At 37.3% G+C, this 23,396-nt stretch overlaps 1 protein-coding gene across 1 annotated transcript in view; it reads right to left on the bottom strand.

Annotated features, from left to right (window-relative positions):
- The window catches only part of LAMA4 (laminin subunit alpha 4), a 109,955-nt gene extending 89,862 nt beyond the window's left edge, over positions 1-20,093 (bottom strand). Inside the window, exon 1 of the mRNA XM_087912821.1 lies at positions 19,203-20,093. Coding sequence (XP_087768947.1) covers positions 19,203-19,403 — 201 coding nt within the window. The 5' untranslated portion in view covers positions 19,404-20,093. The remainder of the gene's footprint in view (positions 1-19,202) is intronic.
- Between the last annotated feature and the right edge of the window lie 3,303 nt (positions 20,094-23,396).

Here is a 23,396-nt window from a genome sequence, read left to right as displayed (position 1 = left end):
TTCAAGCTATGCCAGAATAAATCATAAACAAGTCTGCTCAACAGCTGATTTCAGTGCTTATATGGTATTCTTCAGGCACTATGTTCTTACTGTTTCAGAAAGACCGTCCTGCTATTTAATTACTAGACTGTTCATTACTAGGTTTTCTTAAAGTTAGATCTCATCGCAGATATGTCTCCCAACTAACACAACTATTGCTGTATTTTTTCTAAGATGAACTCATAATGATCGATGGAATGGAATGGAATACAATATTCTTTATTGGCCAAGTGTGATTGGACACACAAGGAATTTGTCTCTGTGCATGAGCTCTCAGTGTACATAAAATAAAGTAATATAATCACAATAATGATACCAATAAGAGAAGGTACCAGAAAAAGATGAGAAGGATAACACAAATACAGCCACACTACATGGGTAAATACACACAGACATTAGACAGCACTGTGAGAATTAGGTGTTCAGAGTGATGGCATGAGGGGAAAAAACTGTCCCTGTGTTTAGTTGTTTTGGTATGCAATACCCTTAGTGGTATCCTGAGGGGTGGAGTTGAAACAGTTTATGTCCAGGATGTGAGGGGTATGTAGATATTTTCTCAGCCCTCTTTCTGATCTGTGCAGTATAGGTGAAACTCAAAAAATTAGAATATTGTGCAAAAATTCATTTATTTCAGTAAGGCAACTTAAAAAGTGAAACTAATATATGAGATAGACTCATTACATTGCAAAGCAAGATAGTTCAAGCCATGATTTGTCATAATGGTGATGATTATGACTTACAGCTCATGAAAATCCCAAATCCACAATCTCAGAAAATTAGAATATTACATGAAATCAATAAAACAAGGTTTGTACATAGAACAATATCGCACTTCTGAAAAGTCTAAGCATGCATATGTACTCAGTACTTGGTTTGGGACCCTTTTGCAGCAATTACTACCTCAATGCAGTGTGGCATGGAAACTATTAGCCTGTGGCACTGCTGAGGTGTTATAGTAGACCAGGATGCTTCAATAGCAGCCTTCAGCTCTTCTGCATTGTTCGGTCTCATGTCTCTCATCTTTCTCTTGGCAATGCCCCATAGATTCTCTATGGGGTTCAGGTCAGGCGAGTTTGCTGGTCAATCAAGCACAGTAATCCCACAGTCATTGAACCAGGTTTTGGTGCTTTTGGCAGTGTGGGCAGGTGCCAAGTCCTGCTGGAAAATGAAGTCAGCATCCCCGTAAAGCTCGTCTGTGGAAGGAAGCATGAAGTGCTCCAAAATCTCCTTGTAGATGGCTGCATTGACCCTGGACTTAATGAAGCACAGTGGACCAACACCAGCAGATGACATGGCTCCCCAAATCAACACAGACTGTGGAAACTTCACACTGGACTTCAAGCATCTTGCAATGTGTGCCTCTCCATTCTTCCTCCAGACTCTGGGTCCTTGGTTTCTAAATGAGATGCAAAAGTTGCTCTCATCAGAAAAAAGGTCTTTGGACCACTGAGCAACAGACAGTTCTGTTTTTCTTTAGCCCAGGTAAGATGTTTCTGATGTTGTTTGTTGTTCAGGAGTGGCTTGACAATCGGAATATGACATTTGAAGCCCATGTCCAGGATCCGTCTGTATGTGGTGACTCTTGATGCACTGACTCCAGCCTCAGTCCACTCTTTGTGAAAGTCCCCAGCACTTTTGAATGGCCTTTTCCTGACAATCCTCTTCAGGCTGCAGTCATCCCTGCTGCTTGTGCAGGGATGACTTCCACACTTTTCCCTTCCACATAACTTTCTATTAATGTGCTTTGATACAGCACTTTGGGAACATCCAACTTCATGTGCAATTACCTTTTGAGGCTTTCCCTCCTTAAGGAGGGTTTTCTGCACAACTGTTAGGTCAGCAGTCTTTCCCATGATTGTGGTTCCTACTGAACCAGACTGAGAGACCATTTAAAGGTTTAGGAACCCTTTGCAGGTGTTATGGCTTAATTAGCTGATTAGAGTGGGACACTTTGAGCCTAGAATATCGAATCTTTTCACAATATTCTAATTTTCTGAGATTGTGGATTTGGGGTTTTCATGAGCTATAAGCCATAACCATCACAATTACAACAAATCACAGCTTGAACTATCTTGCTTTGCATGTAATGAGTCTATCTCATATATTAGGTTCACCTTTTAGGTTGCTTTACTGAAATAAATGAACTTTTGCACGATATTCTAATTTTTCGAGTTTCACCTGTATATAGGTGTAAATATTAACATAAAATATAAACAAATATGAATAATATTTATAAAATAAATATAAAGGTGTAAATATATGTAAGTATACATTCTACAGATGTAGAATGTAAAGAAGACTTCAGAATACCTAAAGAAAAGAGAGAACAAGAACACTTATAAAAGAATAGATACTCAGGACTGAACAATAAATTAAAGGAGACTGTGTTTTCAGCTAGCTAATGCAGCTTGTGTGTTGTAGCAATCTATTTGAAACAAGAGAGCCCAAAATTGTGCTTAATGAAGTATTGATTCTTTTCTTCTCACAGTTCTGTTTTCTTTTGATTTGTGGTTATGATTTACAGGTTACTATTTAGTCTAAATTGGATCTTTTCCTGCTTGTTGAAATATATTTAACATTTTGAACTTCATTCTTCAGATATAATAAAATTGTAAGAATAGAATTTAATCACCCCAGAAAATATAAGAATTTCTTTATAGAGTTCTTCATATCATTATTATTATCAACAGAGACTGCTGGGATAGATAATCTTTGTTTTAGAAAGCCCCCTTGTTCTCAGTGCCAAACAGATTTCATTGGATTTCTATAAATGAAGCTGTGTTCCTATGCAAATTTGTTTTCCATGGAGATATTCATAGGCTGGCATGCAAAATTTATTTTCTATGGAGATATCCATAGGCTGATATGATTAAGCTAAAGGCCAATCCTACCTTTTGCAATATTATTACAAAACCTGAAATCACTTATAACTTCAGAAGAACATATAGTTAAATGTATAATGATGTCTCTCAGCTACAACACACTATAGTTTGTATTGACTGGCTTGTATTGTATTGCATTGGTCAGCTTCTACACCAAATAAGAAATGGTCAGAAATTTGATATTACCAGACATTTTGCAGCAGAAGAATATTCTGGTACTCTCTCCCAGACCTCCTGATGGCCAACTCTGAAATATTATGAAGTCTGATTTAATTGAGAAATAACTGAGATTGAATTTATCAGGACAATGAATAGTTTCTTATGGATTAAACAGAGATCAAATTTTCTTAATGTATTCTACTATTTTATTCTACTATTCTGTTCTATTCAAAGCAAGTGTCTACGCCACAAATTTATTAATGGGTACTATCTATAATTGTTAACTCTCACTTTTTTTCTTTTAGTCTCTCATCCTAAGAACCTTCAAACTTTTTATTTCATTTATGTTATGTATATGCCATTGAATTCACAAGGATTCCTTTCTCAAGACTGCATCTGAAGATGTGACTGTGCTTATGCTGTAATAAATCTGCTATTCTTGAATGCACTACAAAGCTAGTTGGTTTTGCTTTCGCAAAGCATTATGTTCTTTCACACAAAACGGAGATGTTAAAATGACTAATACTGTTACAAAGGTATCAGTATCCAACAGATCCTGAGAGTCATAAAATGATTAATAAGTTACACAAGATACACAGTTCATTCTCTTGGCTTTGGGTTGGAAAACCACAGTTTATAAGCTGACAAAGGCAAGAGCTATCAATGTCCTCCTCAATTTGTTTTCAATCCACCATAAGACAAATTCTAGCCATGTGTATCTGTTCCATGTCAAAAATGTTGTTTTCCAGTTTGTTTTGGCTCAAGCAGTGCTGGCTGGATTATCACTAGCACTTCACTTTCCTGAACATAAACTCAGTTCCAATTGGCTTCTGAGTACAATGATGGAAGGTCCCCCTCTCTGATCATTGCCCCTCATGGCCATTTTGTTCCACTCTAGTGAACTGTCTGCATTCTGCAAGGGCAGCCAGCTCAGCCTCTATTAAGTCACTCATTCTGTTTTGTTTCCCTGTTATTTTTCTGCTGGTATGTTGATCAGCAACCCCACAGCTGTTCTGGGCTGTTACCCGTTGTCATGGCAATTTTTCCACTGTGTCCTCAGTTGCCTACTGTTCAACTGGTTGCATGGCAAAGCAAGAGAAGGATCTCTGTGGCAACCAAGAACAGCCTAGAGCAACCATGGAGCGATTAGAACCTTGAATAGCTCACATCTCATCATTCCACTGAAGCAAATGCAAAACAAAAATGAAGGGGAAAAAATGAGGCGTTGTGCCTGAAAAAGATTTACATCCATATGTATATTCAGAGTGTAGGTGGTGGGAGCAGCAAGGAGACTTCATTTCCTGTGAAAGGGAAGCCAGCCAAATTCTCTCCATGGATGAGAACAGGAAATGGTTTATTTGAGCATATATAGAACATGACTCCTTCTTTGTTCAGAAAATACTGCAAAGTCCACTATGCAATTTATGTGTGCATTTAAGCTTCACAGCTATTTCTTTTTCGTTTTAATTTGAAATATTCACTTATTAGAGATCCAGTCTATGCAGGTAATATATTATACATATTAATGTTGTTCAGTTTTAGAGTGCAGTGTTGATTAAATAGTATTAAACATTCAGAACAAAAACCTTGGGCACTGCGAGATATCACAGAATATATTGTTTTTCTTAGAGACAATGGCATTCCACTCTCCTTGGATCTTATTTGTGCTTGACAGATGGCAAAACTTTAGAGGGGGAAACTGGGAAAAATGAGCTAATGGGATGAGAGAACCAGTCAATGAAGGGGAACTACGCTCAGAAGAAAATGATTAGTGCCTGCTTTCTCAGCATCAGAGGGGTATCCACCAACCAAAACCCAAGCCAATCAACCATCCAGATAAAATACTTGGCCAGCATTTTACCATTTCTAAGAAATCTGGACTGGAATTTCTTATGCCAGATTATGCAAACTGAGTTCAATCCTGTGACTTGTAATGCTGGCTTCCCAGCAATTCTGTTTGGGTTCAAACATCTTTTCCAAACATCCCAGAACTATTTCTGACATGAATAGCAATGTGTTCCCACCACCAATTACACCCCAGCACTTAAATGAAATTAAACAACTATTAAATAAAACACTTGGGGAGGGGGAGAGGAGGAATGGAGAGAATGCTAATGTGTTTTAAAATAAATAAAATATTTAATTTATTACTGTGGCCAAACATAATTTGTTCTGATGAAGATTTTTCCACATGGTTACCACTTGTCTGACACAAATGCAAAGCAAAATACTATTCAACAATAGAGTCGGAATTAGAGATGGGGTTGTTTCCAGTATAAACATTTCAGTTTGGCATTCTCTATAAAACTGCACACTCATATTTTCCATTTACAGCAGGACTAACAATTTTTTAACTTAAAGGCATTCTTTCCCACAAAGTAAAAAAAAACACAATTGCTCTCTGTATGTAATCTAGCAGAGAAATCACTGCTGCCCTAAAACAATTCTAGAGCTTAAACGTTTATAAAAAAGTATTGTACTACCTAGTATACCATAGTGATAATCTTTGTGACATCTGTTATTCATTAGGGCTGTGCAGCATTTTGGATTTGGAATTAACAAAACAACTGTCTGGAATTCTTTAAAGCAGTTGTATCTTTTCTCAGAATTGTTTTCTCACAATTTACAAGATTAAAAAAAAATTAGTAGCATGCCAGCTTGACTAAGCTAAACTAGCTGTGATGTGAAGTTAAATAAACTTAAAAAAAAGACAGATAGGTCCTTACAGAAATTTGCATAGTTAAAATAATAATAAACCTATATAAACCATAATCAGAACAAAATGTTTTAAAATGAATATATATAAGCTATGAAGGCTTTAAAAAATGATGAGTAGTCTGAAGGTAAAATATTCATTTGGGCACCTTGTATTTGCTCTGTCCTTTTCTAATCAATTGAAATCAATGATCCAGTAATAACTCCTGGGATTAAGCTTGAACTGATTGGTATCTTTTGCATTAAAGGCAGTAAAACCATTCTACATTATTTCCTTGCCTTCCATGCACCATTAAATTCTGTGATAATTAGTCTCTAAAAAGGAGAGTCTCCTTTAAGCTGAATTTGACTCTGATGACTTTATGATCACAATCCAGCAATAATATGGAAATGATTTTCCATTATTTTTACACAAGATGGTCCTTTTTTTTTGCTTCCCATCTAACCTACATGGCGACCTCCCATGCTTAGCATTTTGAGAATTAAGAGTGACTTGATGCTTAATTAGCTTCTTTTTCAATTCTCAACGATAAATGCCAGCTGAATTGTGCCTACATAGTTTATTTTTTCTCTCGATTTTCTAGCTCCTTCTCTTCCAGTTCTATTTTTGCACTAACTTTTTGCTTTCTATTCTATTCCATGTTCCCCAGCCTGTTTTTAATCATGCATTATTTTCTGTCAGTGTATAAACCTAGATTCATATGTTGTGCTAAGCCATGTTGCAGTCTATTTGGTTTAGTTTACTTGATGAAGTCTCTACACTATCACCCTTTCCAACTGAGAATCGTTCAAAACACTCACTCACAAAGTTTCCATATTGTCCTAATCCATAGCCTTCAGATGCTCTCAGTTGTGCATATGCTTGTGAGCCTCGAGCACAAAGAACACTTCAGCCAATTATTTAATGCACTTTGTCAATCTGACTCTCTGTATGTTCTTGTTTTTTGTTAATTTTGAATGTCTTCCTAAATGCAGCAAATCTTCACCTTCAAAGATAATTTGAAAGCATCATAATCAGCAGAACATCATAGTATGCACAGAGAAGCTGAAGCTTGGCAAGCTACCATTGTAATCTCTCCCCCACGTTCCCCAAAGCACAACTTTAAACAACTAAAGGCAACTTAAGATGTTGCATGGAATATGAATTGGGGATGAGATACAGTCAATACCATGAAGACATAATGTATGGAAGAAGTTGGGGCACATTTATGCTGTGGTTAAATGCAAGTGGGGAAATATCCCTAATCAATATTTCAACTGAGAGAATACCAATCAATTATCTCTTTACCATCTGTTATTAAAATAGAAGTTAAAAAAGTATTTATATCAATATCTCATATAAACCGATCAAATATTCATCCACATGTATTTGTGGATATTCATCTGGCAGTATAGAAATTAGTCCTCTTGATAGGCTGTTATCAGTGTGGTTGAAAAAGACCTGTTTTAAAAACTATTCATAAATGCACTGAGAAACCTCAGAAGCATTTATGGAATTTCTCAATCATCCAGGTCATGGCTGTCCCAAAGGTGCTTTTCAAAAGGCAACTGGACTTTCTTGGTGACTTGATAACAAATAACTGGACCAAGAAAGTCCAGTTACCTTTTGAAATATACCTTTGGGACTCCAAAGCATTTGGTTCATTACTGTATGGTATCAGATACATAATGCAGAATAAAGAATTGACTTAAATAATTTATTTTTAACTTCATAATTGGCTAGCATAATTTTGTAAATTAGCATTCTTGTGCTTCCCAGAGGATGAATATGATTAAACATGTAACACTGCAAAGTCATCATATTCATTTTGTAATCTCTGATTGTTTATAAGGGGGGAAAAAAGGCCTAATTGGATTGAGATAGAGAACTATTACAAAACAATACAAATTTGGGAAACAATAGTTATTAATAGCAATAGAAGATTTTAGTAGTAGTCATTCTCAGGACAACGTTTTAACTAGTTTTTACTCCCAAAACAAAATCAGAAGAATATTTGATTCAAAATTATTTTTAATACAGATATTTAATGTTGTTCAGCTACTTTTCAGAATGTATGGATAATATTAAGGATTAACGTTACAAGTTTTTGCCATTTACTTGTCAGATAAATAATATTAGCATTGCACATATTTGTATAAAAGAACTCAGTAAAAATACAATTATAGTTATGGGATAAAGCTATTTAGGTCATGCAGTTGGGTTTGCTAATTTTGTTTTCTTCTCAGTTTCCCATGATTTAAGACGCTTAACGCTGGCAGATTAAATTTTAGCAGCTGATTTCCACTTAAAACTTTGACAAACTACAACCTCAAACATCTGTAGTGTAATTTCCAATCCATATAAAGCTGTTTTTTTTAGAAAATGACTAAGGCTGACTTAGAAAACTAGTGCCAGTAATTCATGGCAACCTGAATTATTTTTGTATTGAAATGAGTTTAGAAGATCTCACTCAATATATTCTAGGCATTGTAATTCATGAAAGTGTATATGCAAATAAATGGATTAGTCTTTAAAGTGCCACAAAAATAATTGGTTTTACTGCAAAATGTTAACATGGCTATCCAGGTTGATTATGTTTTAAATCTACCCCTTAAGGTAGCGCCAAAGTAATGGTAGGCTTTTTGTACAGATGTCAAGTGATCTGCAAATATACCACTGACATGATTTGGTGACATACAACCAGGGCTGTCTTAACACCCTGATGAGCACTTGCCCATGGGCCCCATGAGCACAGGGCCCCCAATTACTAATCTGTGTATGTTAACCCTTCAATGCACCTTGTATCATACAAATATATTATACATATATTATGCAAATATGTTTAATTTTATTGGTCATTTACATTTTTATTCCTGTGAGTAGTTGTCGTAGGGGCCCCAGTACACTGCTTTGCCCAGGGCCCATAATGCTGATAAGACAGCCCTGCATACAACCCATGGTTTCCATACAGGGCTACTGCAAAACCTTTTATCATTTGCCCAGGGCCCATAATGCTGATAAGACAGCCCTGCATGCAACCCATAGTTTCCATGCATAGCTACTGCAAAACCTTTCATCATTTGAGCAGCACTACCAATTCTGCCAATAGTACCCAAAAAGTGTAACCAATATATTATAGTCATATATGTCTAGGCCTCATGTTACCCTAAAACAGTGCTTCTCAGCAACATTATAGTTACAAAGAGAGAAGAAAACCTGATTAAAGAGTTCAGTGGGATGTGATTACCACATGAAAGCCCAACAGATCAAGGTATCTAATCAGTCTCACTAAGATGTCTCTATATAGAGATTTGGGCTCACAGGTTAAGAACCAATCCTTCTTACATCCCAGATTGACTGCTGAATTAAGCACATGAATCAGACCTTCAAAAATTTTCCTCTTCCTGGGGCTGACAGAGAGCTGATTGGCCTAAAGTTACCAGTCTGATTTTCCCTCTTAAGCAACACTAGAGTTTACAGTCTCCTGGTTAGTAGCCTAATGTCTTTACACCAAACTGGATTTTATTTGCATATAGAAAAGTGGTTAAAACATCTATAGGGGTTTAATAATCTTTTTGAACTGTTTTACAGTAGACAACCCAGAAAAATGAAAGGCATCCAAAAGGTCTAGACAAAACAAAGGATGTGATTGAATGTATATTTGCCCAGAGAGTGAAGTTATATGCAATTAGTTCAGGCAAATTTACTAATAGCTAACCAGAAAAAGAAGCTCAAAGAACTAGAGAAAATAAGTTGAGTTGGGGGCTTGATATTGTTGCTGTTGCCCTGTCAAAAATGTAAATTGCAGGCAAAATGGCAAGGTCCATGCAGGGTAATGAGAAAGATGGGACCTGTTCACTACAGGATAAAAACATGATCTACCATATATATTTACTACAAAAGAGTCATTGCAAAAACAACCCTATCCCATGCTTTATTAGAACAAATGAAATTGGGAATGCACCTGCTAGCCCAAGTTTGTTGATGTTTGGACAGGCAAAAGAAGACGGCATAATTGAAAAGAATCCTGTGCATTAAGATGTGCAGAAGAATCCTTTAAACTGTACTGATGAGGATGAGAATTCACAGTGTTAATGTTAGAAAGAATGAAAGGTAGTGTGTGTTAGTTCTTGGCTTAAATTCATTTTCAACCCCACAGTTTGAATGCTCTGGCTTTTTGAGATAAATTCCAGCCTTCTTTATGGAAATCACCCTAAGTAGTATGGTCTTTTACCATACCACTAAGGATTTTTGACCTTTTGACACTGATCCGAATGAGTTTTAACAGGCCAAATTATTCTTTAAGCAATGTGTCAGCAATACTGACCTTCACAATGATTTTAGTTGGGCTTTACTTTTTCCCAGCCGGTTCAGGAAAAAAAAAGATTGTAGCTGCTCATTGTTAAATACATAACCAAAACACCAAATACTGGTTCATTAGTGCCCTTCTATCTCTTCATTCTTAAAGAACCATGCCTCTCCCTAAATGGTGAGTGAGAAATTGAAACTGTGGGTAATGTCCTAGAAACTGCCTCTTTTATAGATATATTCAGACTATATATATTTCCCCAATCAGAATATGATATTTAAGCAGGACTAAGGATAACCATTGCAGCCTCATATTAATTGATCTGGAATTAGTGATCTCAGGTGGTGTAGCCAGGTTTTGTTTACTAGTTACAATACAACATAAATGAGTCCTTCTAGAGGGCTGAGTATAATTTTGTGTCAGAATTGAACAGATTTGTTCTCCTATATGTTTGTTACATTATGCTTCAATTTTGATGTATCTGCTTTAGTGTTAGCTTATATTTAATTTTCTTTGGTCTAAAATTGCAATAAACTAAACAATGGCTGAATTGATGAGTAGGTGAAGGAATAGAGTATGTTACAGAAGAAGTTTATGTATTGGGGCTTGGAGCATATAAATCTGTCCAAAGAGAAACAAGGGAAATTGTAATACAGAAACAGAATGACAGGCAAAAGACAGAATCATGGTGGGACTGACAGAAAGAGTCAGAGTCAGCTGAGAATTAAGAACTGTATGTGAAGAAATGAATTACAATCTTAAGTGGTCTTTTTACTTTCAAAAAAACTCACCCAACTGGAATCTCCTGAGAACTAGAAACACATCTTCTATAGAGTGAGCTGGTAGGCTAAGAAAACACTGTTTAAAGAACTGTGAAAGTGGAAGTTTTTTAGAGAGCAGGAAAAAGAACTTTACAGCCCTGAAAAGGGCAAAGGCAGAAATACAAGCAAAGCTTGTGTGTTATTTCAACTCAGATCACCAAGCTGAGAGAATTTCCTGAAAGACTCTGCAGATTACTTAATATGCATATAAGAAATAAGTCTGGGATGTTCAACCTTGGCAACTTTAAGACATGTGGACTTCAACTTCCAGAATTCCCATGCTGTCTGGAGAATTCTGGAAGTTGAAGTCTACAAGTCTTAAGGTTGCCAAGGTTGGACACCCCTGATCTAGGTCATAAACTGAGTTAGGATTAAGATTATTCTAGTTCACTGCTGAGATAGAGCAGTGTTGAAAACATATAAAGCTGATGAACATTAAAAATCAGGTTTCTTAATATTTAACTTCTTTGCAAGCCTTTGTCATACAGGACAATGCTGCTGTTTCAGCACAATCAAAAAACCAATAAAACTGAGCAAAGGGAAATATATATTACTTCTAGCATGTCATGTTTCAGACTAATCACATTTCCACCGTAGGTTGTCTATGTTCAAAGAATTTGTAGGAAAAATTCTGCAGAGCATTTGTTTGGCAGGATTAAATATCATAACAGCCAGTATATGTGTTTCAGCATGCTTTCCTCACTCTATCATGTTTCGTTGTTCTAGTGGGTTGTTTGTTTTCTTCTTTAGATGCTGCATTCCACCTTGGAACATTTTGTGAACTGATTATGTGGTTCTCATAAAACCAATTTTTCTAAGATCTGGCACCACTGAGCCTGACTAATGGTCATTGTCTATTTAGGAGAGGAAGAGGATTTGAACTAGGAAATAAATCAAGAACATAATTGGGAGGCTTACTCTGATTTCCAGGCCTAAAAACTGGCCTGATTCATATGGATTTTTTTTTAATTAAAAATAGTTTTGCCCTATAAGAAAAAATATATCTATTTAGAACTATATTTAGTATTTATAAACTATAAATTTATAAAAATGATTATATTTAATATTTATAAATCATATATTTATAATTAATATTTATAAATCGAGTCTTTATTTGATTTATTTATTTATATTTGATTTATATGCAAACATATTCATGTAGCTTTACCATCCTGCTCACTCACTTTTGTCTGGTTTCCCATCTGTTGTACTGGATTTAGCTTACCTTTTATTTACCCACAGATGTTTCCCTCCTCTCTCTTTCTAGTAACCAGCTTTTCGGTCAAAAGAACATAACATTTTTGAAGATAGGCCACACTCTCTCAGGGTTAAAGTTATATAATTTTTAGTAGATTGGACGAAGTGAAGACAAAATAGAAGTGAGTATGAATATCTGTCTCCAAATTCATTTAAAAAAAAATTAAATTGGTATGAAAACAGGTGACTAGGCATTTGTTGCATTTCAAAACCCAAGGAGATGGTGGGTGCAATTATACAAAGCCCTGGCACTTTGTACATACCCTCATACCTACCCTTTGAGAATAACTCCTACCTCTGAACTCCTCTGAATGCAGGGTGATAAATGTTTGTAGAAGATTGTCCATACAAGTCAGGGCCTACTGCTGGCTGCCTGCAATTCGGCAGTTCAAATCTCACCAGGCTCAAGGTTGACTCAGCCTTCCCTCCTTCTGAGGTGGGTAAAATCAGGACCCAAATTGTTTGGGGCCGTATGCTGACTTTCTAAACCACTTAGAGAGGACTGTAAAGCACTGTGAATCCTGTAGATAAGTCTAAGTGCTATTGCTATTGCTGCCATACATTTCCTTACTACTTCCCTTTGATCCCAGTCCACCCAGTTCGCCAGCACAAGAGGACAGAGCTGGTACATAAGAGGAGACTTGTGGTGCTTGTTCAAGGAGCAGATAGCATCTGTGGCTGGTGTGTCTGTGTGTGTGTGTGTGTGTGTGTGCGTGTGTGGCACAGGTAGATCTTAGGCGCTAATGGTGAACCAAGACAAGAGGCTTTGTTTATAGTCACTAATCCCTTGGTTACTTCTTGGTTGGATTATTGCAATATGCTCTATGTGGGGCTGACTTTGAAGATCACTGATCCAGAATATGCCAGCTTGCTGCAATACTAGGCATCTCTCAATTTGTCAATGTAACACCATTGTTGTGCAAACTGTACTGGTTTCCATTTTCATTCTGGGTATAATTCAAGGTACTGGTTATCTCCTTAAACGTCCACACGGCACAGAGCCAGGTTGTTTGGGACTGCCTCTGCCTGAGAATTCTCCCTGAGAATTTCTGCTGATTTCACCAAATTGGATTGGACAGGCACGATCCAGGTCCCTTCCTTTAAACCAGAGGTCTCCAAACTTGGCAACTTTAAGACTTGTGGACTTCAACTCCCAGAATTCAGTCTCCTGCTTTAAATATTGCTTTTAGTGGGGACGTAGAAAGCATGCCTTTTTTGTAGCAGTCCCTCCCCAGTGGATCACCTTCTTCTTGAGATCTGGCAGGTCCCCACTCTCTCAATCTTCTGGATAGCCCAGAAGAATCCCCCCCGCCCGAGTGTTGGGATAGTAAAGTTGGAATATGGAAATTGCATAGATGAATAGATATATTTGATATTTTGTTTTACTGTTTATGATTTTATCATCATTGTTAGTCACCAGAGTTGCAGGTCACATGATGGCTGACCATATAAATAAATAAAATAATAAAATAGATAGAAGCTGCTATAACACTTGTTCATCACACCTAGATAGAGAAGAAAAAGGGAAAGCAAGAAAAAGAAAATGCAGAGTGAACAAAATTCTAATTCCACTTTGCTAGGACGTGAGTCCTGCTAAGGTAGGAATCCAATGACACCAAAATAATGCAATGTACATTATGATATCACAATGATATATCTTCTTTTCTATATCCTCTGCAAAAGCTTATCACTTATGCTAAGTGATGCCACCTCTGATACAAGCCATGACTGATAAGGTTAGCTTTGGATGCAACTGTAATGTTTCCAGTTCAGTACTATTATTAACTAATAGGATACATTTTTAGTACTAAAGAATAATTTACCAGCTAGAGCAGACTCAAAAACTCAAAGAAGTAAATGCAGTATAATGCAGTGAGCCATGTGCAGATCCGTACATTGGGGGAAATGAAACAATCATTTCATAAATGCATGGCATAACATAGGAGAACAAATACACCAGGACTAGATTCAGCAGTCCATCTGCATTTAAAAGACAAAGGCCACTCTTTTAAAGAGAACAAAATCCATATTTTGGACAGAGAGGATGGCTGGTTTGAAAGAGGGTTAAATAGGCCATCTATGTCAAAACTGAACAGCCCTATCTCAACAGCGGGGGCAGGAAAATGACATCATCTATCTCCACTCTACAACACAGTCCTTTCAACAGTTCCAAGATGGCTCCACACCCATTTGCACCACCCAGATGACCCTGATGATACAGATAAACCTCCAAGTAGCCTCAATGACTCTTTAAAAGAATGCAAATGACCAGCAGTCTGCAAGGAATATAAATCCTTCCATTCCCCACCATCCAGTCAGAGCTGAAGGAGCTTCTTGGATGAGAAGTGAAATATCTTCAAAAAACAAACAAACAAACAAGAAAGTCCAGTTGCCTCTTGAAAAAGCACCTTTGGGACAACTATGATGTGGATGACTGAAAATCTCTATAGACATTCAAAGAAGTAGTGCAAAATTGGAAGATGTGGAGAGATCTGTCCCATAGAACCACCAAGAGTTGGATACAGCTGAATGGATAATAACACCATCATCACCATTGGGTAACCTACTGATAAACTAATTATATGAGTTCATGAATGTGTAGGATGAACTTTATTTACCCATTGATGCTAGATCATCCAAGAGTTTTGCCAGGTTATTAAAGTTGAAGAACTATCAGGATGAAAGGAAACAAGTCTGGACCAAAGGATAACCCAGAGGAAATGATCCAGAACCAATCAGATAATGAAATTAAGGAATAATTTAAAAAACTACAGAAATATGCTAAATATATAACTCTGAGTAGCTCACAATATATTATCATAAAAAATCCAATACAAATCAAAACTAATGGTTCCCTTCGCACATACATGTTAGTTGTTTCCAGCTCTAGGGGGCGGTGCTCATCTCTGTTACAAAGCCAAAGAGCCAGCACTGTCTGAAGATGTCTCCGTCATCATGTGGCCAGCAAGACTAAATGCCGAAGGCGCACGGAATACTGTTACCTTCCTACCAAAGTAGTCCCTATTTTTCTACTTGCATTTTTACATGTTTTTGAACTGCTAGGTTGGCAGAAGCTGGGACAAGTAATGGGAGCTCACTCCATTATGTGGTGCTAGCAGTGGTGGGATTCAATTTTTTTTAATACCGGTTCTGTGGGTGTGGCTTGATGGGCATGGGGAAGAATACTGTAAAATCTCCAGTCAGAGGTGGTATTCACTGGTTCTCTGAACTACTCAAAATTTCCACTACTGGTTTTCCAGAACTGGTCAGAACCTGCTGAATACCACCTCTGGGTTCTAGGGATTCGAACTGCCAAACTGACAACCTTTCTGATCGACACTGAGCCACCGCATCCTTTGATATACACTCTATATCACTATATACAGACATAAAGAAAAATAAGGAAGATGCATCCAACAAAAGATCCACCTCAATCCAAGGCTTGAAAAAATAACCAAGTCTTCAAGGCTTTACTAAATGCTATCAGGGTGAAGTCCACATGGATTTTACATTCTAAAGAATAGGCTCTATGACAGACAGAAACCTTGGGAAACTGTCAGTCCCTCAAGTAACCTGGTTCCATGCCATGTAGGGCTTTATAGGTAATAACTAGAACTTTGAATTGCATCCAGAAGAATACTAGCAACCAGTGCAGCTTGCAGAGGCAGAAGTGTTATGTGACCGTCATCCTGCACACTGTTTTCTAGACCAGTTGAGGCTTCAGAATAGTTTTTAAAGGCAGTCCCATGTACAGCACATTGCAGTAGTCAAGCATCAAAGTAAGTAGGGCACAAGTGTCTGTTTGAAAGGCTTCTTGATCTACAAAGTTGCACAACTAATGCACTGGTGGAGCTGTGCAAATTCCCTCCCCCCTTGGTCAAAGTTGCCACCTTCCTTTTGAGCAGGAATCATCAGTTCAGGAGGACCCCCAGATTCCCTGTCATTCAGCAGTGAAAATGGCCTTGCATTGGCTCTGATAATTGTTGAGGATATAACTGCATCATAATTCTTTCTAAGTTATTCCACCATAGTTACTAATAACATTTGTACTATAAATTCAAATTGAGAGCATTGGGCTGGAAACCAAAAGACAGTGAGTTCTAGTTCTCTTAGGTACAAACCCAGCAGGCCAGTCACTCCCTCCCAGCTTTAGGAAGAAGGCAATGGCAAGACATTTCTAAAAACATAGCAGAGAAAACTGTAGATATTTCTTTGTGTTATTGGCATGAATCAAGGCTGATTCAAAGGCACCTAAATAAGTAAAAATATATGTCTAAAAATCCAATTAGTAACTGGAGAAAAGTTTCTGTGCGCAGTATACTTTGTGAAGACATTGCTATATATGTTCAACATTAATAGGATGCATGTATGTAGTTAATAATAATTAAAAACACAAATTAGAACCAAATTTCCATTGAAACTAGAGAAATATGTATGCTTAAAATTCCCCATGGAAATAATAATTCCTTCTGCGTAGACTGCATCTTTATTCTTCCTTACCCATAATATTAAGAGCTTGCCTATACTGTACAGAGATGTGGATATTAACTTGGCCCAGATTTAATTTCCAACTAAAGCAGTGCCTGGTGCTGACAGAAAAATATTTGCTTGGCTGCAGTTCCTTAAAAGTAAACATTAGTGGTGAAGCCTAACCCAATGTAAAAATGTGCAGGGATGGGAAACCCAAATTAATCTTATGCATCCATTTAGGGGATTTTTGTGAGCTAAGATGTTCAGGTCTTTCTATTTCTACCTCACCCAGCCAATCAAGCAGTAAATCTAGTAATCCTGGGGGAAAGAAGTTAGGCATAAGTTTGGGCCTTTGATTTTTGATTGGGTCACTGTCCCACCTATTCTCTTATGAGTATTCTTTTATTAATGCTTGCCAGAGCAGTAAAGCAGGATAAAAAGGAATAAATAAAATGTATTTTTTTCTGATAATGCATACTAATAAATTTGAGCTATTGTATATCGCAAACAGCATTCATCCAAAGCAGATATTTTACTCAATAAAGAATAAGGTATCCCACGTTCAATGGCTATCAGCAAATACTAACAAATGTATGAAATTTGCATTGGGGGGGCAATACTTATAGCAATGCTTCTATTTAATACAATCTTAAGTAGGAGTTCCTGTTTAACTACTTGTCTGATTTGAGAGGTCCTTTCCCCCCTCCCTGAACATGAGTATTGAGGATTTCACAAGAATTTCTTATTCATTCAAACTGTGGAAGAATACTACAATGACAACAATAATATATATATATTTTATAAATTCTCTATTTGCTAAATACTGGTTCACAGAAAGTTGAGCTGCAAACCAGGATGTTCAATTTAAAATCTGCTATACATTTATCTGTTAAATTTAGTAATAATAGTTAATGAGCAATGCTTCAATCCTGGGAACTCGTTCTGGGCTATGTTCTGCACACTTTCTAGGTTATTGTCCAAAAATCTCTTCTTTCCCATGACCTCTCTGTCTTAACAGAATATCACTTTTACAGGATATAGTTTCTCCCACCCAAGTCAAGTTGTGTTTTCCCCTCCAACCTCAGCTATGAATTACATTTAAACCAAAATCAATCAATGACAAGTATCCAAGATGGAAATAAAACCTAATACATTATCATTATCTCATATATTTTACATCTTGAGTAAATATATTTTTGTATCATTAAAGTACACTGATGTCCTTATTTTCTTATAGATAGAAGAACATTATGTTGCAGATGGTCTTCAGCCATTTATTTTGCAAAGCTTGAGTGTTACAATTGAACACAGTTGTGTACTTAGAACACAATTGTTATGACACAAGTCCTGAACTCTGTGGTAATAACTTCCAAACAAGCAAGTGAAGTATTGATGAGGTTGCACACATTCCTCTATTCCAGGGGTGTCAAACTCATAGCCTGCAGGCCGGATGTGTCACACACTGGTGACGCTCACCCCTATTTTAGTGAAGTGGAAAAAAGTTGCAATACATCATGTGATGACAATGTGATACTGTGAGTTTGACACCCCTGTTCTATATGTAAAACAAAGTTATAAGCTAAAATTCTGCACTATACTACAGTTTTGACTACTACTCAGTAAGATGTATAAGTACTTCTGACCTTATTCTTCCAAATAGGGAGAATAGACCCATGTGATAAAATTGTAGTACCTTCATACAAAGCCTTGTTTTCACTGGTGTTCCTAATTTGTATTTAAGGAGCATGCAGTCCTGTACTCACATCCTTTTCATGTGCAAAGTGCTTCCTTTTATACCACAGAGGAATTGAGGACTATTCTATGCACAAAACTTGAGCCCTTGATTCTAAGGGAATTTTGAAAGGTTAATCACATGGTGATGCCAACTATAATAAAGATTTTGGCTGTGGAAAACAAGAATATTATGGCAATCAAGAAATGCTCAAGTTAAAACAAGAAAAATAGATTTTTTTCTCATAAGAATACTTATTTTCTCATTAAACAGTATAACCTTTAGGTGCCCATTGACTCAAACAGATCAGTGTAGGATCATGAGACTGTGTGTTCACACTGAAATGAATGGGATGGACATGCAACTAAATAAATTCATGCAACTAAATAAATCCTTCCTGTCAAAGACAGTGAAATCACCAGATTTTGTTATTTAACCCATTTTTCTCTTTCCTGACAAACCAATAACTCTTTCTTCAAATCTTCCTGGAATTCCAGAGGCCTTACAATCTCAACACAAGTACAAAAATTTCTTTCAAAGGGAAGATGGTACTATAAGTTAGTTTACTTGAAACTCTTTGGTAGGCCAAGTTATTGTTTTTTTTCCTGAAAACCCAAGCAAGCTACCCTGACGTTGTAGTACTGCACCAAGAAGATGCACTTTGGAATTTGAAAGGAAATCTTTTCTAGCAGCATTTTAAAAGCCTTACAATCTTCCTAGCCCCACACTTATGCTTTCAAATGGAGGGCATTTGTATTACCCGTTTGAAGTCTTAAACAAATATGAGAGAAAGCATACAAAAGAGGAGAAAGGTCAACAGACAGGAGAGTGACTGTACCTCAGCAAAATGAGACCAGCTCGCAAAAGCTACAGCTTGCTGCTGCCCTCTGAGAAGGCTATTGTCTTGGCTACCATGGGCTGAGCTCTCTTCAGTGTCAAAATGAAAAGCGTTGTCCTCCGCCGAAGCTGAGCATAAGGAGAAACATCCCAGGAAGGAGAATATAGGAAAAAGCAGGGTCCAGGCCAAGATCAAAGCCATCTCCTCCCCTCACATTCAGCAGGGATCTTTCAGCTTCTTGCTTTTTTGCTTCTGCTTTAATTGCCTCCTGGCCCACTTGGTTGAGTGGCGCCTCGGTTATTTTAAGTATCAGCTTCCAGATGTGGGACTTCTAAGTCAATTTGCAACAGTTCCTTCTCAGAAGAGTGCCTTTGCTTTCTTTCTCACTGTCTTTCGGAGTCTGGAGTTCCTCTTTCTCCCTGGAGGCTCTGGCTGAATAACATACAGATGGGCAGTGCTTAACAGAGAGTGTCAAAATGCAGATTGTATTCCAGGAAAGCAGCCTGCACTGCCACCTTATCTCTCCTCAGTCAGGATACAGGCTGAGTCTGGATTCAAAGCTCTGGCTTCCGCCAACTTTTTCAGGATCGTCATTCCCCTTTTCCCTTCCAGCTTGAGAGCCACCCACGCAGCATTCAAGTCAGACCTCCCCACGCTTCCTCTTACATCCCCTACTCGAAACTTATTAAGACCTTGCTGATGATGGCTAACTTTCAGGATATTTTTCAAAGTATCACAGGCATGGAAAACTTGAGATGGGTAGACCCACAGTCAGAAGGATGGTATGGAGAAGTGTTTTTCTTTTTGTCATTTCAAACTTCAAGATGAAATCAGGTACCCAGGAAGTCCTAGACACAGGATCTTTGCTAGAAAATGGGCATCTTCATATTCTTTATTAGATTCTCCTTTCCCCCATTTCTTCTCATCAAATCTGTTTGCTGGAAAAAAAAATTCATTCAGTACCAGTTTAGCAAATGGCTTCATTATGCGATTGCATGAACTTTTATTTACAAAGACCAACTTGTTTTCCTTTTCAAGAGATGCTTTGTGAAGTGGCTGAAACAAGGCTGGTAGTGTGTAAAATTCTGCCAAGTAATTGACTAGGAATGGCCTCTCTATTTCTAGACTAAGCCCCTTGGATCATGACATCATTTTAAAGCATTCTATAGTTTCCAAGACTCTTAGCCGACCGGCACCATTTCCATTAAAATGGCATTATTTACCTAGGACTCTCTCTGCCTTGGTGCCTGCCACCCCACAAGTCTTTCTCCTTGTCCCCAAGCAATTAGCCTTGTCAATCGAGATACTCATCAAAGTATCTTTGCTTCAATCTTTAACTCAGCTATTGAAGAAAAATGATGTCCACAGAAAAACAAAACTTGCTACCATACTTGAAATTATGCTTGGGAGAAGATGCAGTCAGAAAAAAAAAATCGGTCCCAGCATCTGTGCGATTTCTTTGGCCACTTCCTTAAGACCATTAGAGGAGGCCTTCTGGTTCTATTCAGTTCATTCTAATAATCAGATGCATCTAGATGCATGTTCAGATGCATCAGATGCATGTTCAAAATCATGGAATGAATACAAATGATTTGATCCTGACAATCTGTATTCCATGCTCTGCTAACACCCAGATGTAACTAGTTCAGTACAGTGCACTTACACAGGAATGGGGGACAGATAGCTACATTTCAACTTAATAACATTGGATATAGTTATGCCTATCTACCGATCAGATGGTCTTCCTTGCAGAGTTTCTGCTAGTCCCCAGAAAGACAGGTAGCGGAGAACTTCAGATCCAGTAAAAAAAATGCAATGAAGAGAAATAACTGCACTCCCTTTATTTCTCAGTATTGATAGTTTAGAAATTAAGTCTTTCAGATGGAACTTAATTAAGATTGACTTTACCTGACTAGGAGTATACATTGCTTGAATTTCTTTCTATTTACACTTTTCAAGGCTTGTTAAAGGTCTGTAACTCAATAAAGACCATGAACTATTGTGTCTAGTTGGAGCACTGCCTTTAATTGCTTCTAATAGCCCAACCCTTAAAGTCCTTCAAGATGTTCCCTTTGCTAGTGTTTCTATAATATTCTCACCATTATTTACATTGTCTTATTGACTTTAAAGGTTATTTATGTACAAGAAATGCATTTTAAACCCATATAGCAAGGCTGTCAAACTCGTAGCATCGTGTTGTCATCACATGATGCATCCTGACTTTTTCCCCTTTGCTAAAATTAGGGTGGGCATGGCCAGTGTGGGGCGCATCTGGCCTACTGGCCACAGGTTTGACACTCCTGCTATATGGTGTTTCTCCCAATTCTGGAGTTTAAAAATGTAAATGGCCTTTGTTCCACCTGTCTGTGCTATTAAAACACATATCTGAATTTTCTTAACATATCTGAGTGGGTTATAATGCATGTGTGGATCCAATGAGTGCTTTCACTAAATTTACAAATAGCGCTCACATTTGTGTAACTCATGGTCCATAAAATAAGTGGAATTGGGATGATTTGATGCATCCCTTTAAAATGATCCCATAATAGATTTTCTTTTACAATTTAATGGAAATGAGCCCTCCAGTCTCCAGGAATCACTATTGTGAAGGTGGAAGAATTGTGGAAGAATGAAAAGGCAATTTTGCACTTGCCAGTCTTGCAAGAAAACAGTCTTGTAATGATGGAGGTCATGCAAAAGTCTGAGGATTGACCTCATCAAAAGATTTCAAAATCATATTTAGTACCAGGTTCACCTGAAGTCATTATTAATTTATTTACCAGTTCCTATTAATGAGAATTAGAAAGCATTTTTTTGTTCATATTAGTTAAGGATCTTTTTCTTCTTCATTGGGGTAACTTTTATAGGTGTCTAATTAGCTGGCAGAATTATTTATTACTAGATTGTTGACTACTTAGAACTTTTCTTAATGGAATAGAATATCTTTATTGGCCAAGTGTGATTGGACACACAAGGAATTTGTCTTGGTGCATATGCTCTCAGTGTACATAAAAGAAAAGATACATTCGTCAAGAATCATAAGGTACAACACTTAATAATAGTCATAGGGTGCAATAAGCAATCAAATCATACTAGGAAACAGTCAATATAAATCATGAGGATACAAGCGACAAAGTTACAGTCATACAGTCATACAGTCACAAGTGGGAGGGGATGGGTGATAAGGAGTGATGAGAAGATTAATAGTAATAGTAGTGCAGAATTTGTAAATAGTTGGACAGTGTTAACTTGTTATTACAGCATATGGATCAGGGAGGTTAGAACAGAGACCCATCATTAAGATTAAATTTCTCTTCCAGGATGGTAATCACACCTCTATATTTTAATTTTCTCATTCACATCTGCAAATAATGTATATACAAATAACTCATATCTGCTTTTATTGGTAATGTTCTGAACCTACCTATAACCTCTTCTATGATTCTACCTCTTATCTGTGGTTTATCTTAGAGAAAATGGCAAATGAATTGTTGGAAGAAATATCCACCTGGTTCAGTTCCAAGTCAGGAGGAAGGCACTGGAGGCTGATTGGCAAGAGGGTCCACTTATTGATAAAGCAGAACAACCAAGTATGTGTGATTCTGGGCAGCTGACCACATGGAGCTGAGGGTGAGGGGTTTTTATACCTTTTCTTGAGCTTTGCATTTGAGCTTCCTGTTCCTGTGCAAGAACATGTATTCTATCGGCTGTTGTCAGACGTCCATGGTGCCATGTACAAATCCTAGGAGTTTGTCTGAGCTAAGCTTGGTTGAAGTTTGGCCGATGCAATGAAGGGGCTTGCTGAGCAATTCCTATTATGGCTGAGGGCTAACCCTATCTTTGCCTCAGGGAGTAATGGATTAGCATATCTGCATTTCTAAAAGCTGGCTTCAGCTTAGTATCTGCTTGGGGGCAGGGAGCTGCGGCTGAGCTTCTGTCTCCCTTAATATTATTATTTCTTTTAGGGGAAATATCCTGCCTTTTTAAATATTTCTCAAAAAATTTCATTCTTCTAGGAGATGGGTGGGTGCTAACTTTCTACAGGATGTTCAAGCTTAGGCATGACAGTGAGATGTGGCTACTCTTTGTATTCTAAAATAACACTTTTTCATAAAATGTACTGTGAATGCATGTTGGTAATTCAGATATAAGTAATTTGTTTCAAAGAATTGCAACAATATCTCTACTTTGGTA

The sequence above is a fragment of the Pseudonaja textilis genome, chromosome 1 (assembly GCF_049901715.1).
Source record: "Pseudonaja textilis isolate UNSWEBS1 chromosome 1, rPseTex1.2, whole genome shotgun sequence".
Classification (NCBI taxonomy): domain Eukaryota; kingdom Metazoa; phylum Chordata; class Lepidosauria; order Squamata; family Elapidae; genus Pseudonaja; species Pseudonaja textilis.
The sequence above is the reverse complement of the archived record's forward strand: the minus strand, read 5'-3'. Positions and strand labels throughout refer to the sequence as shown.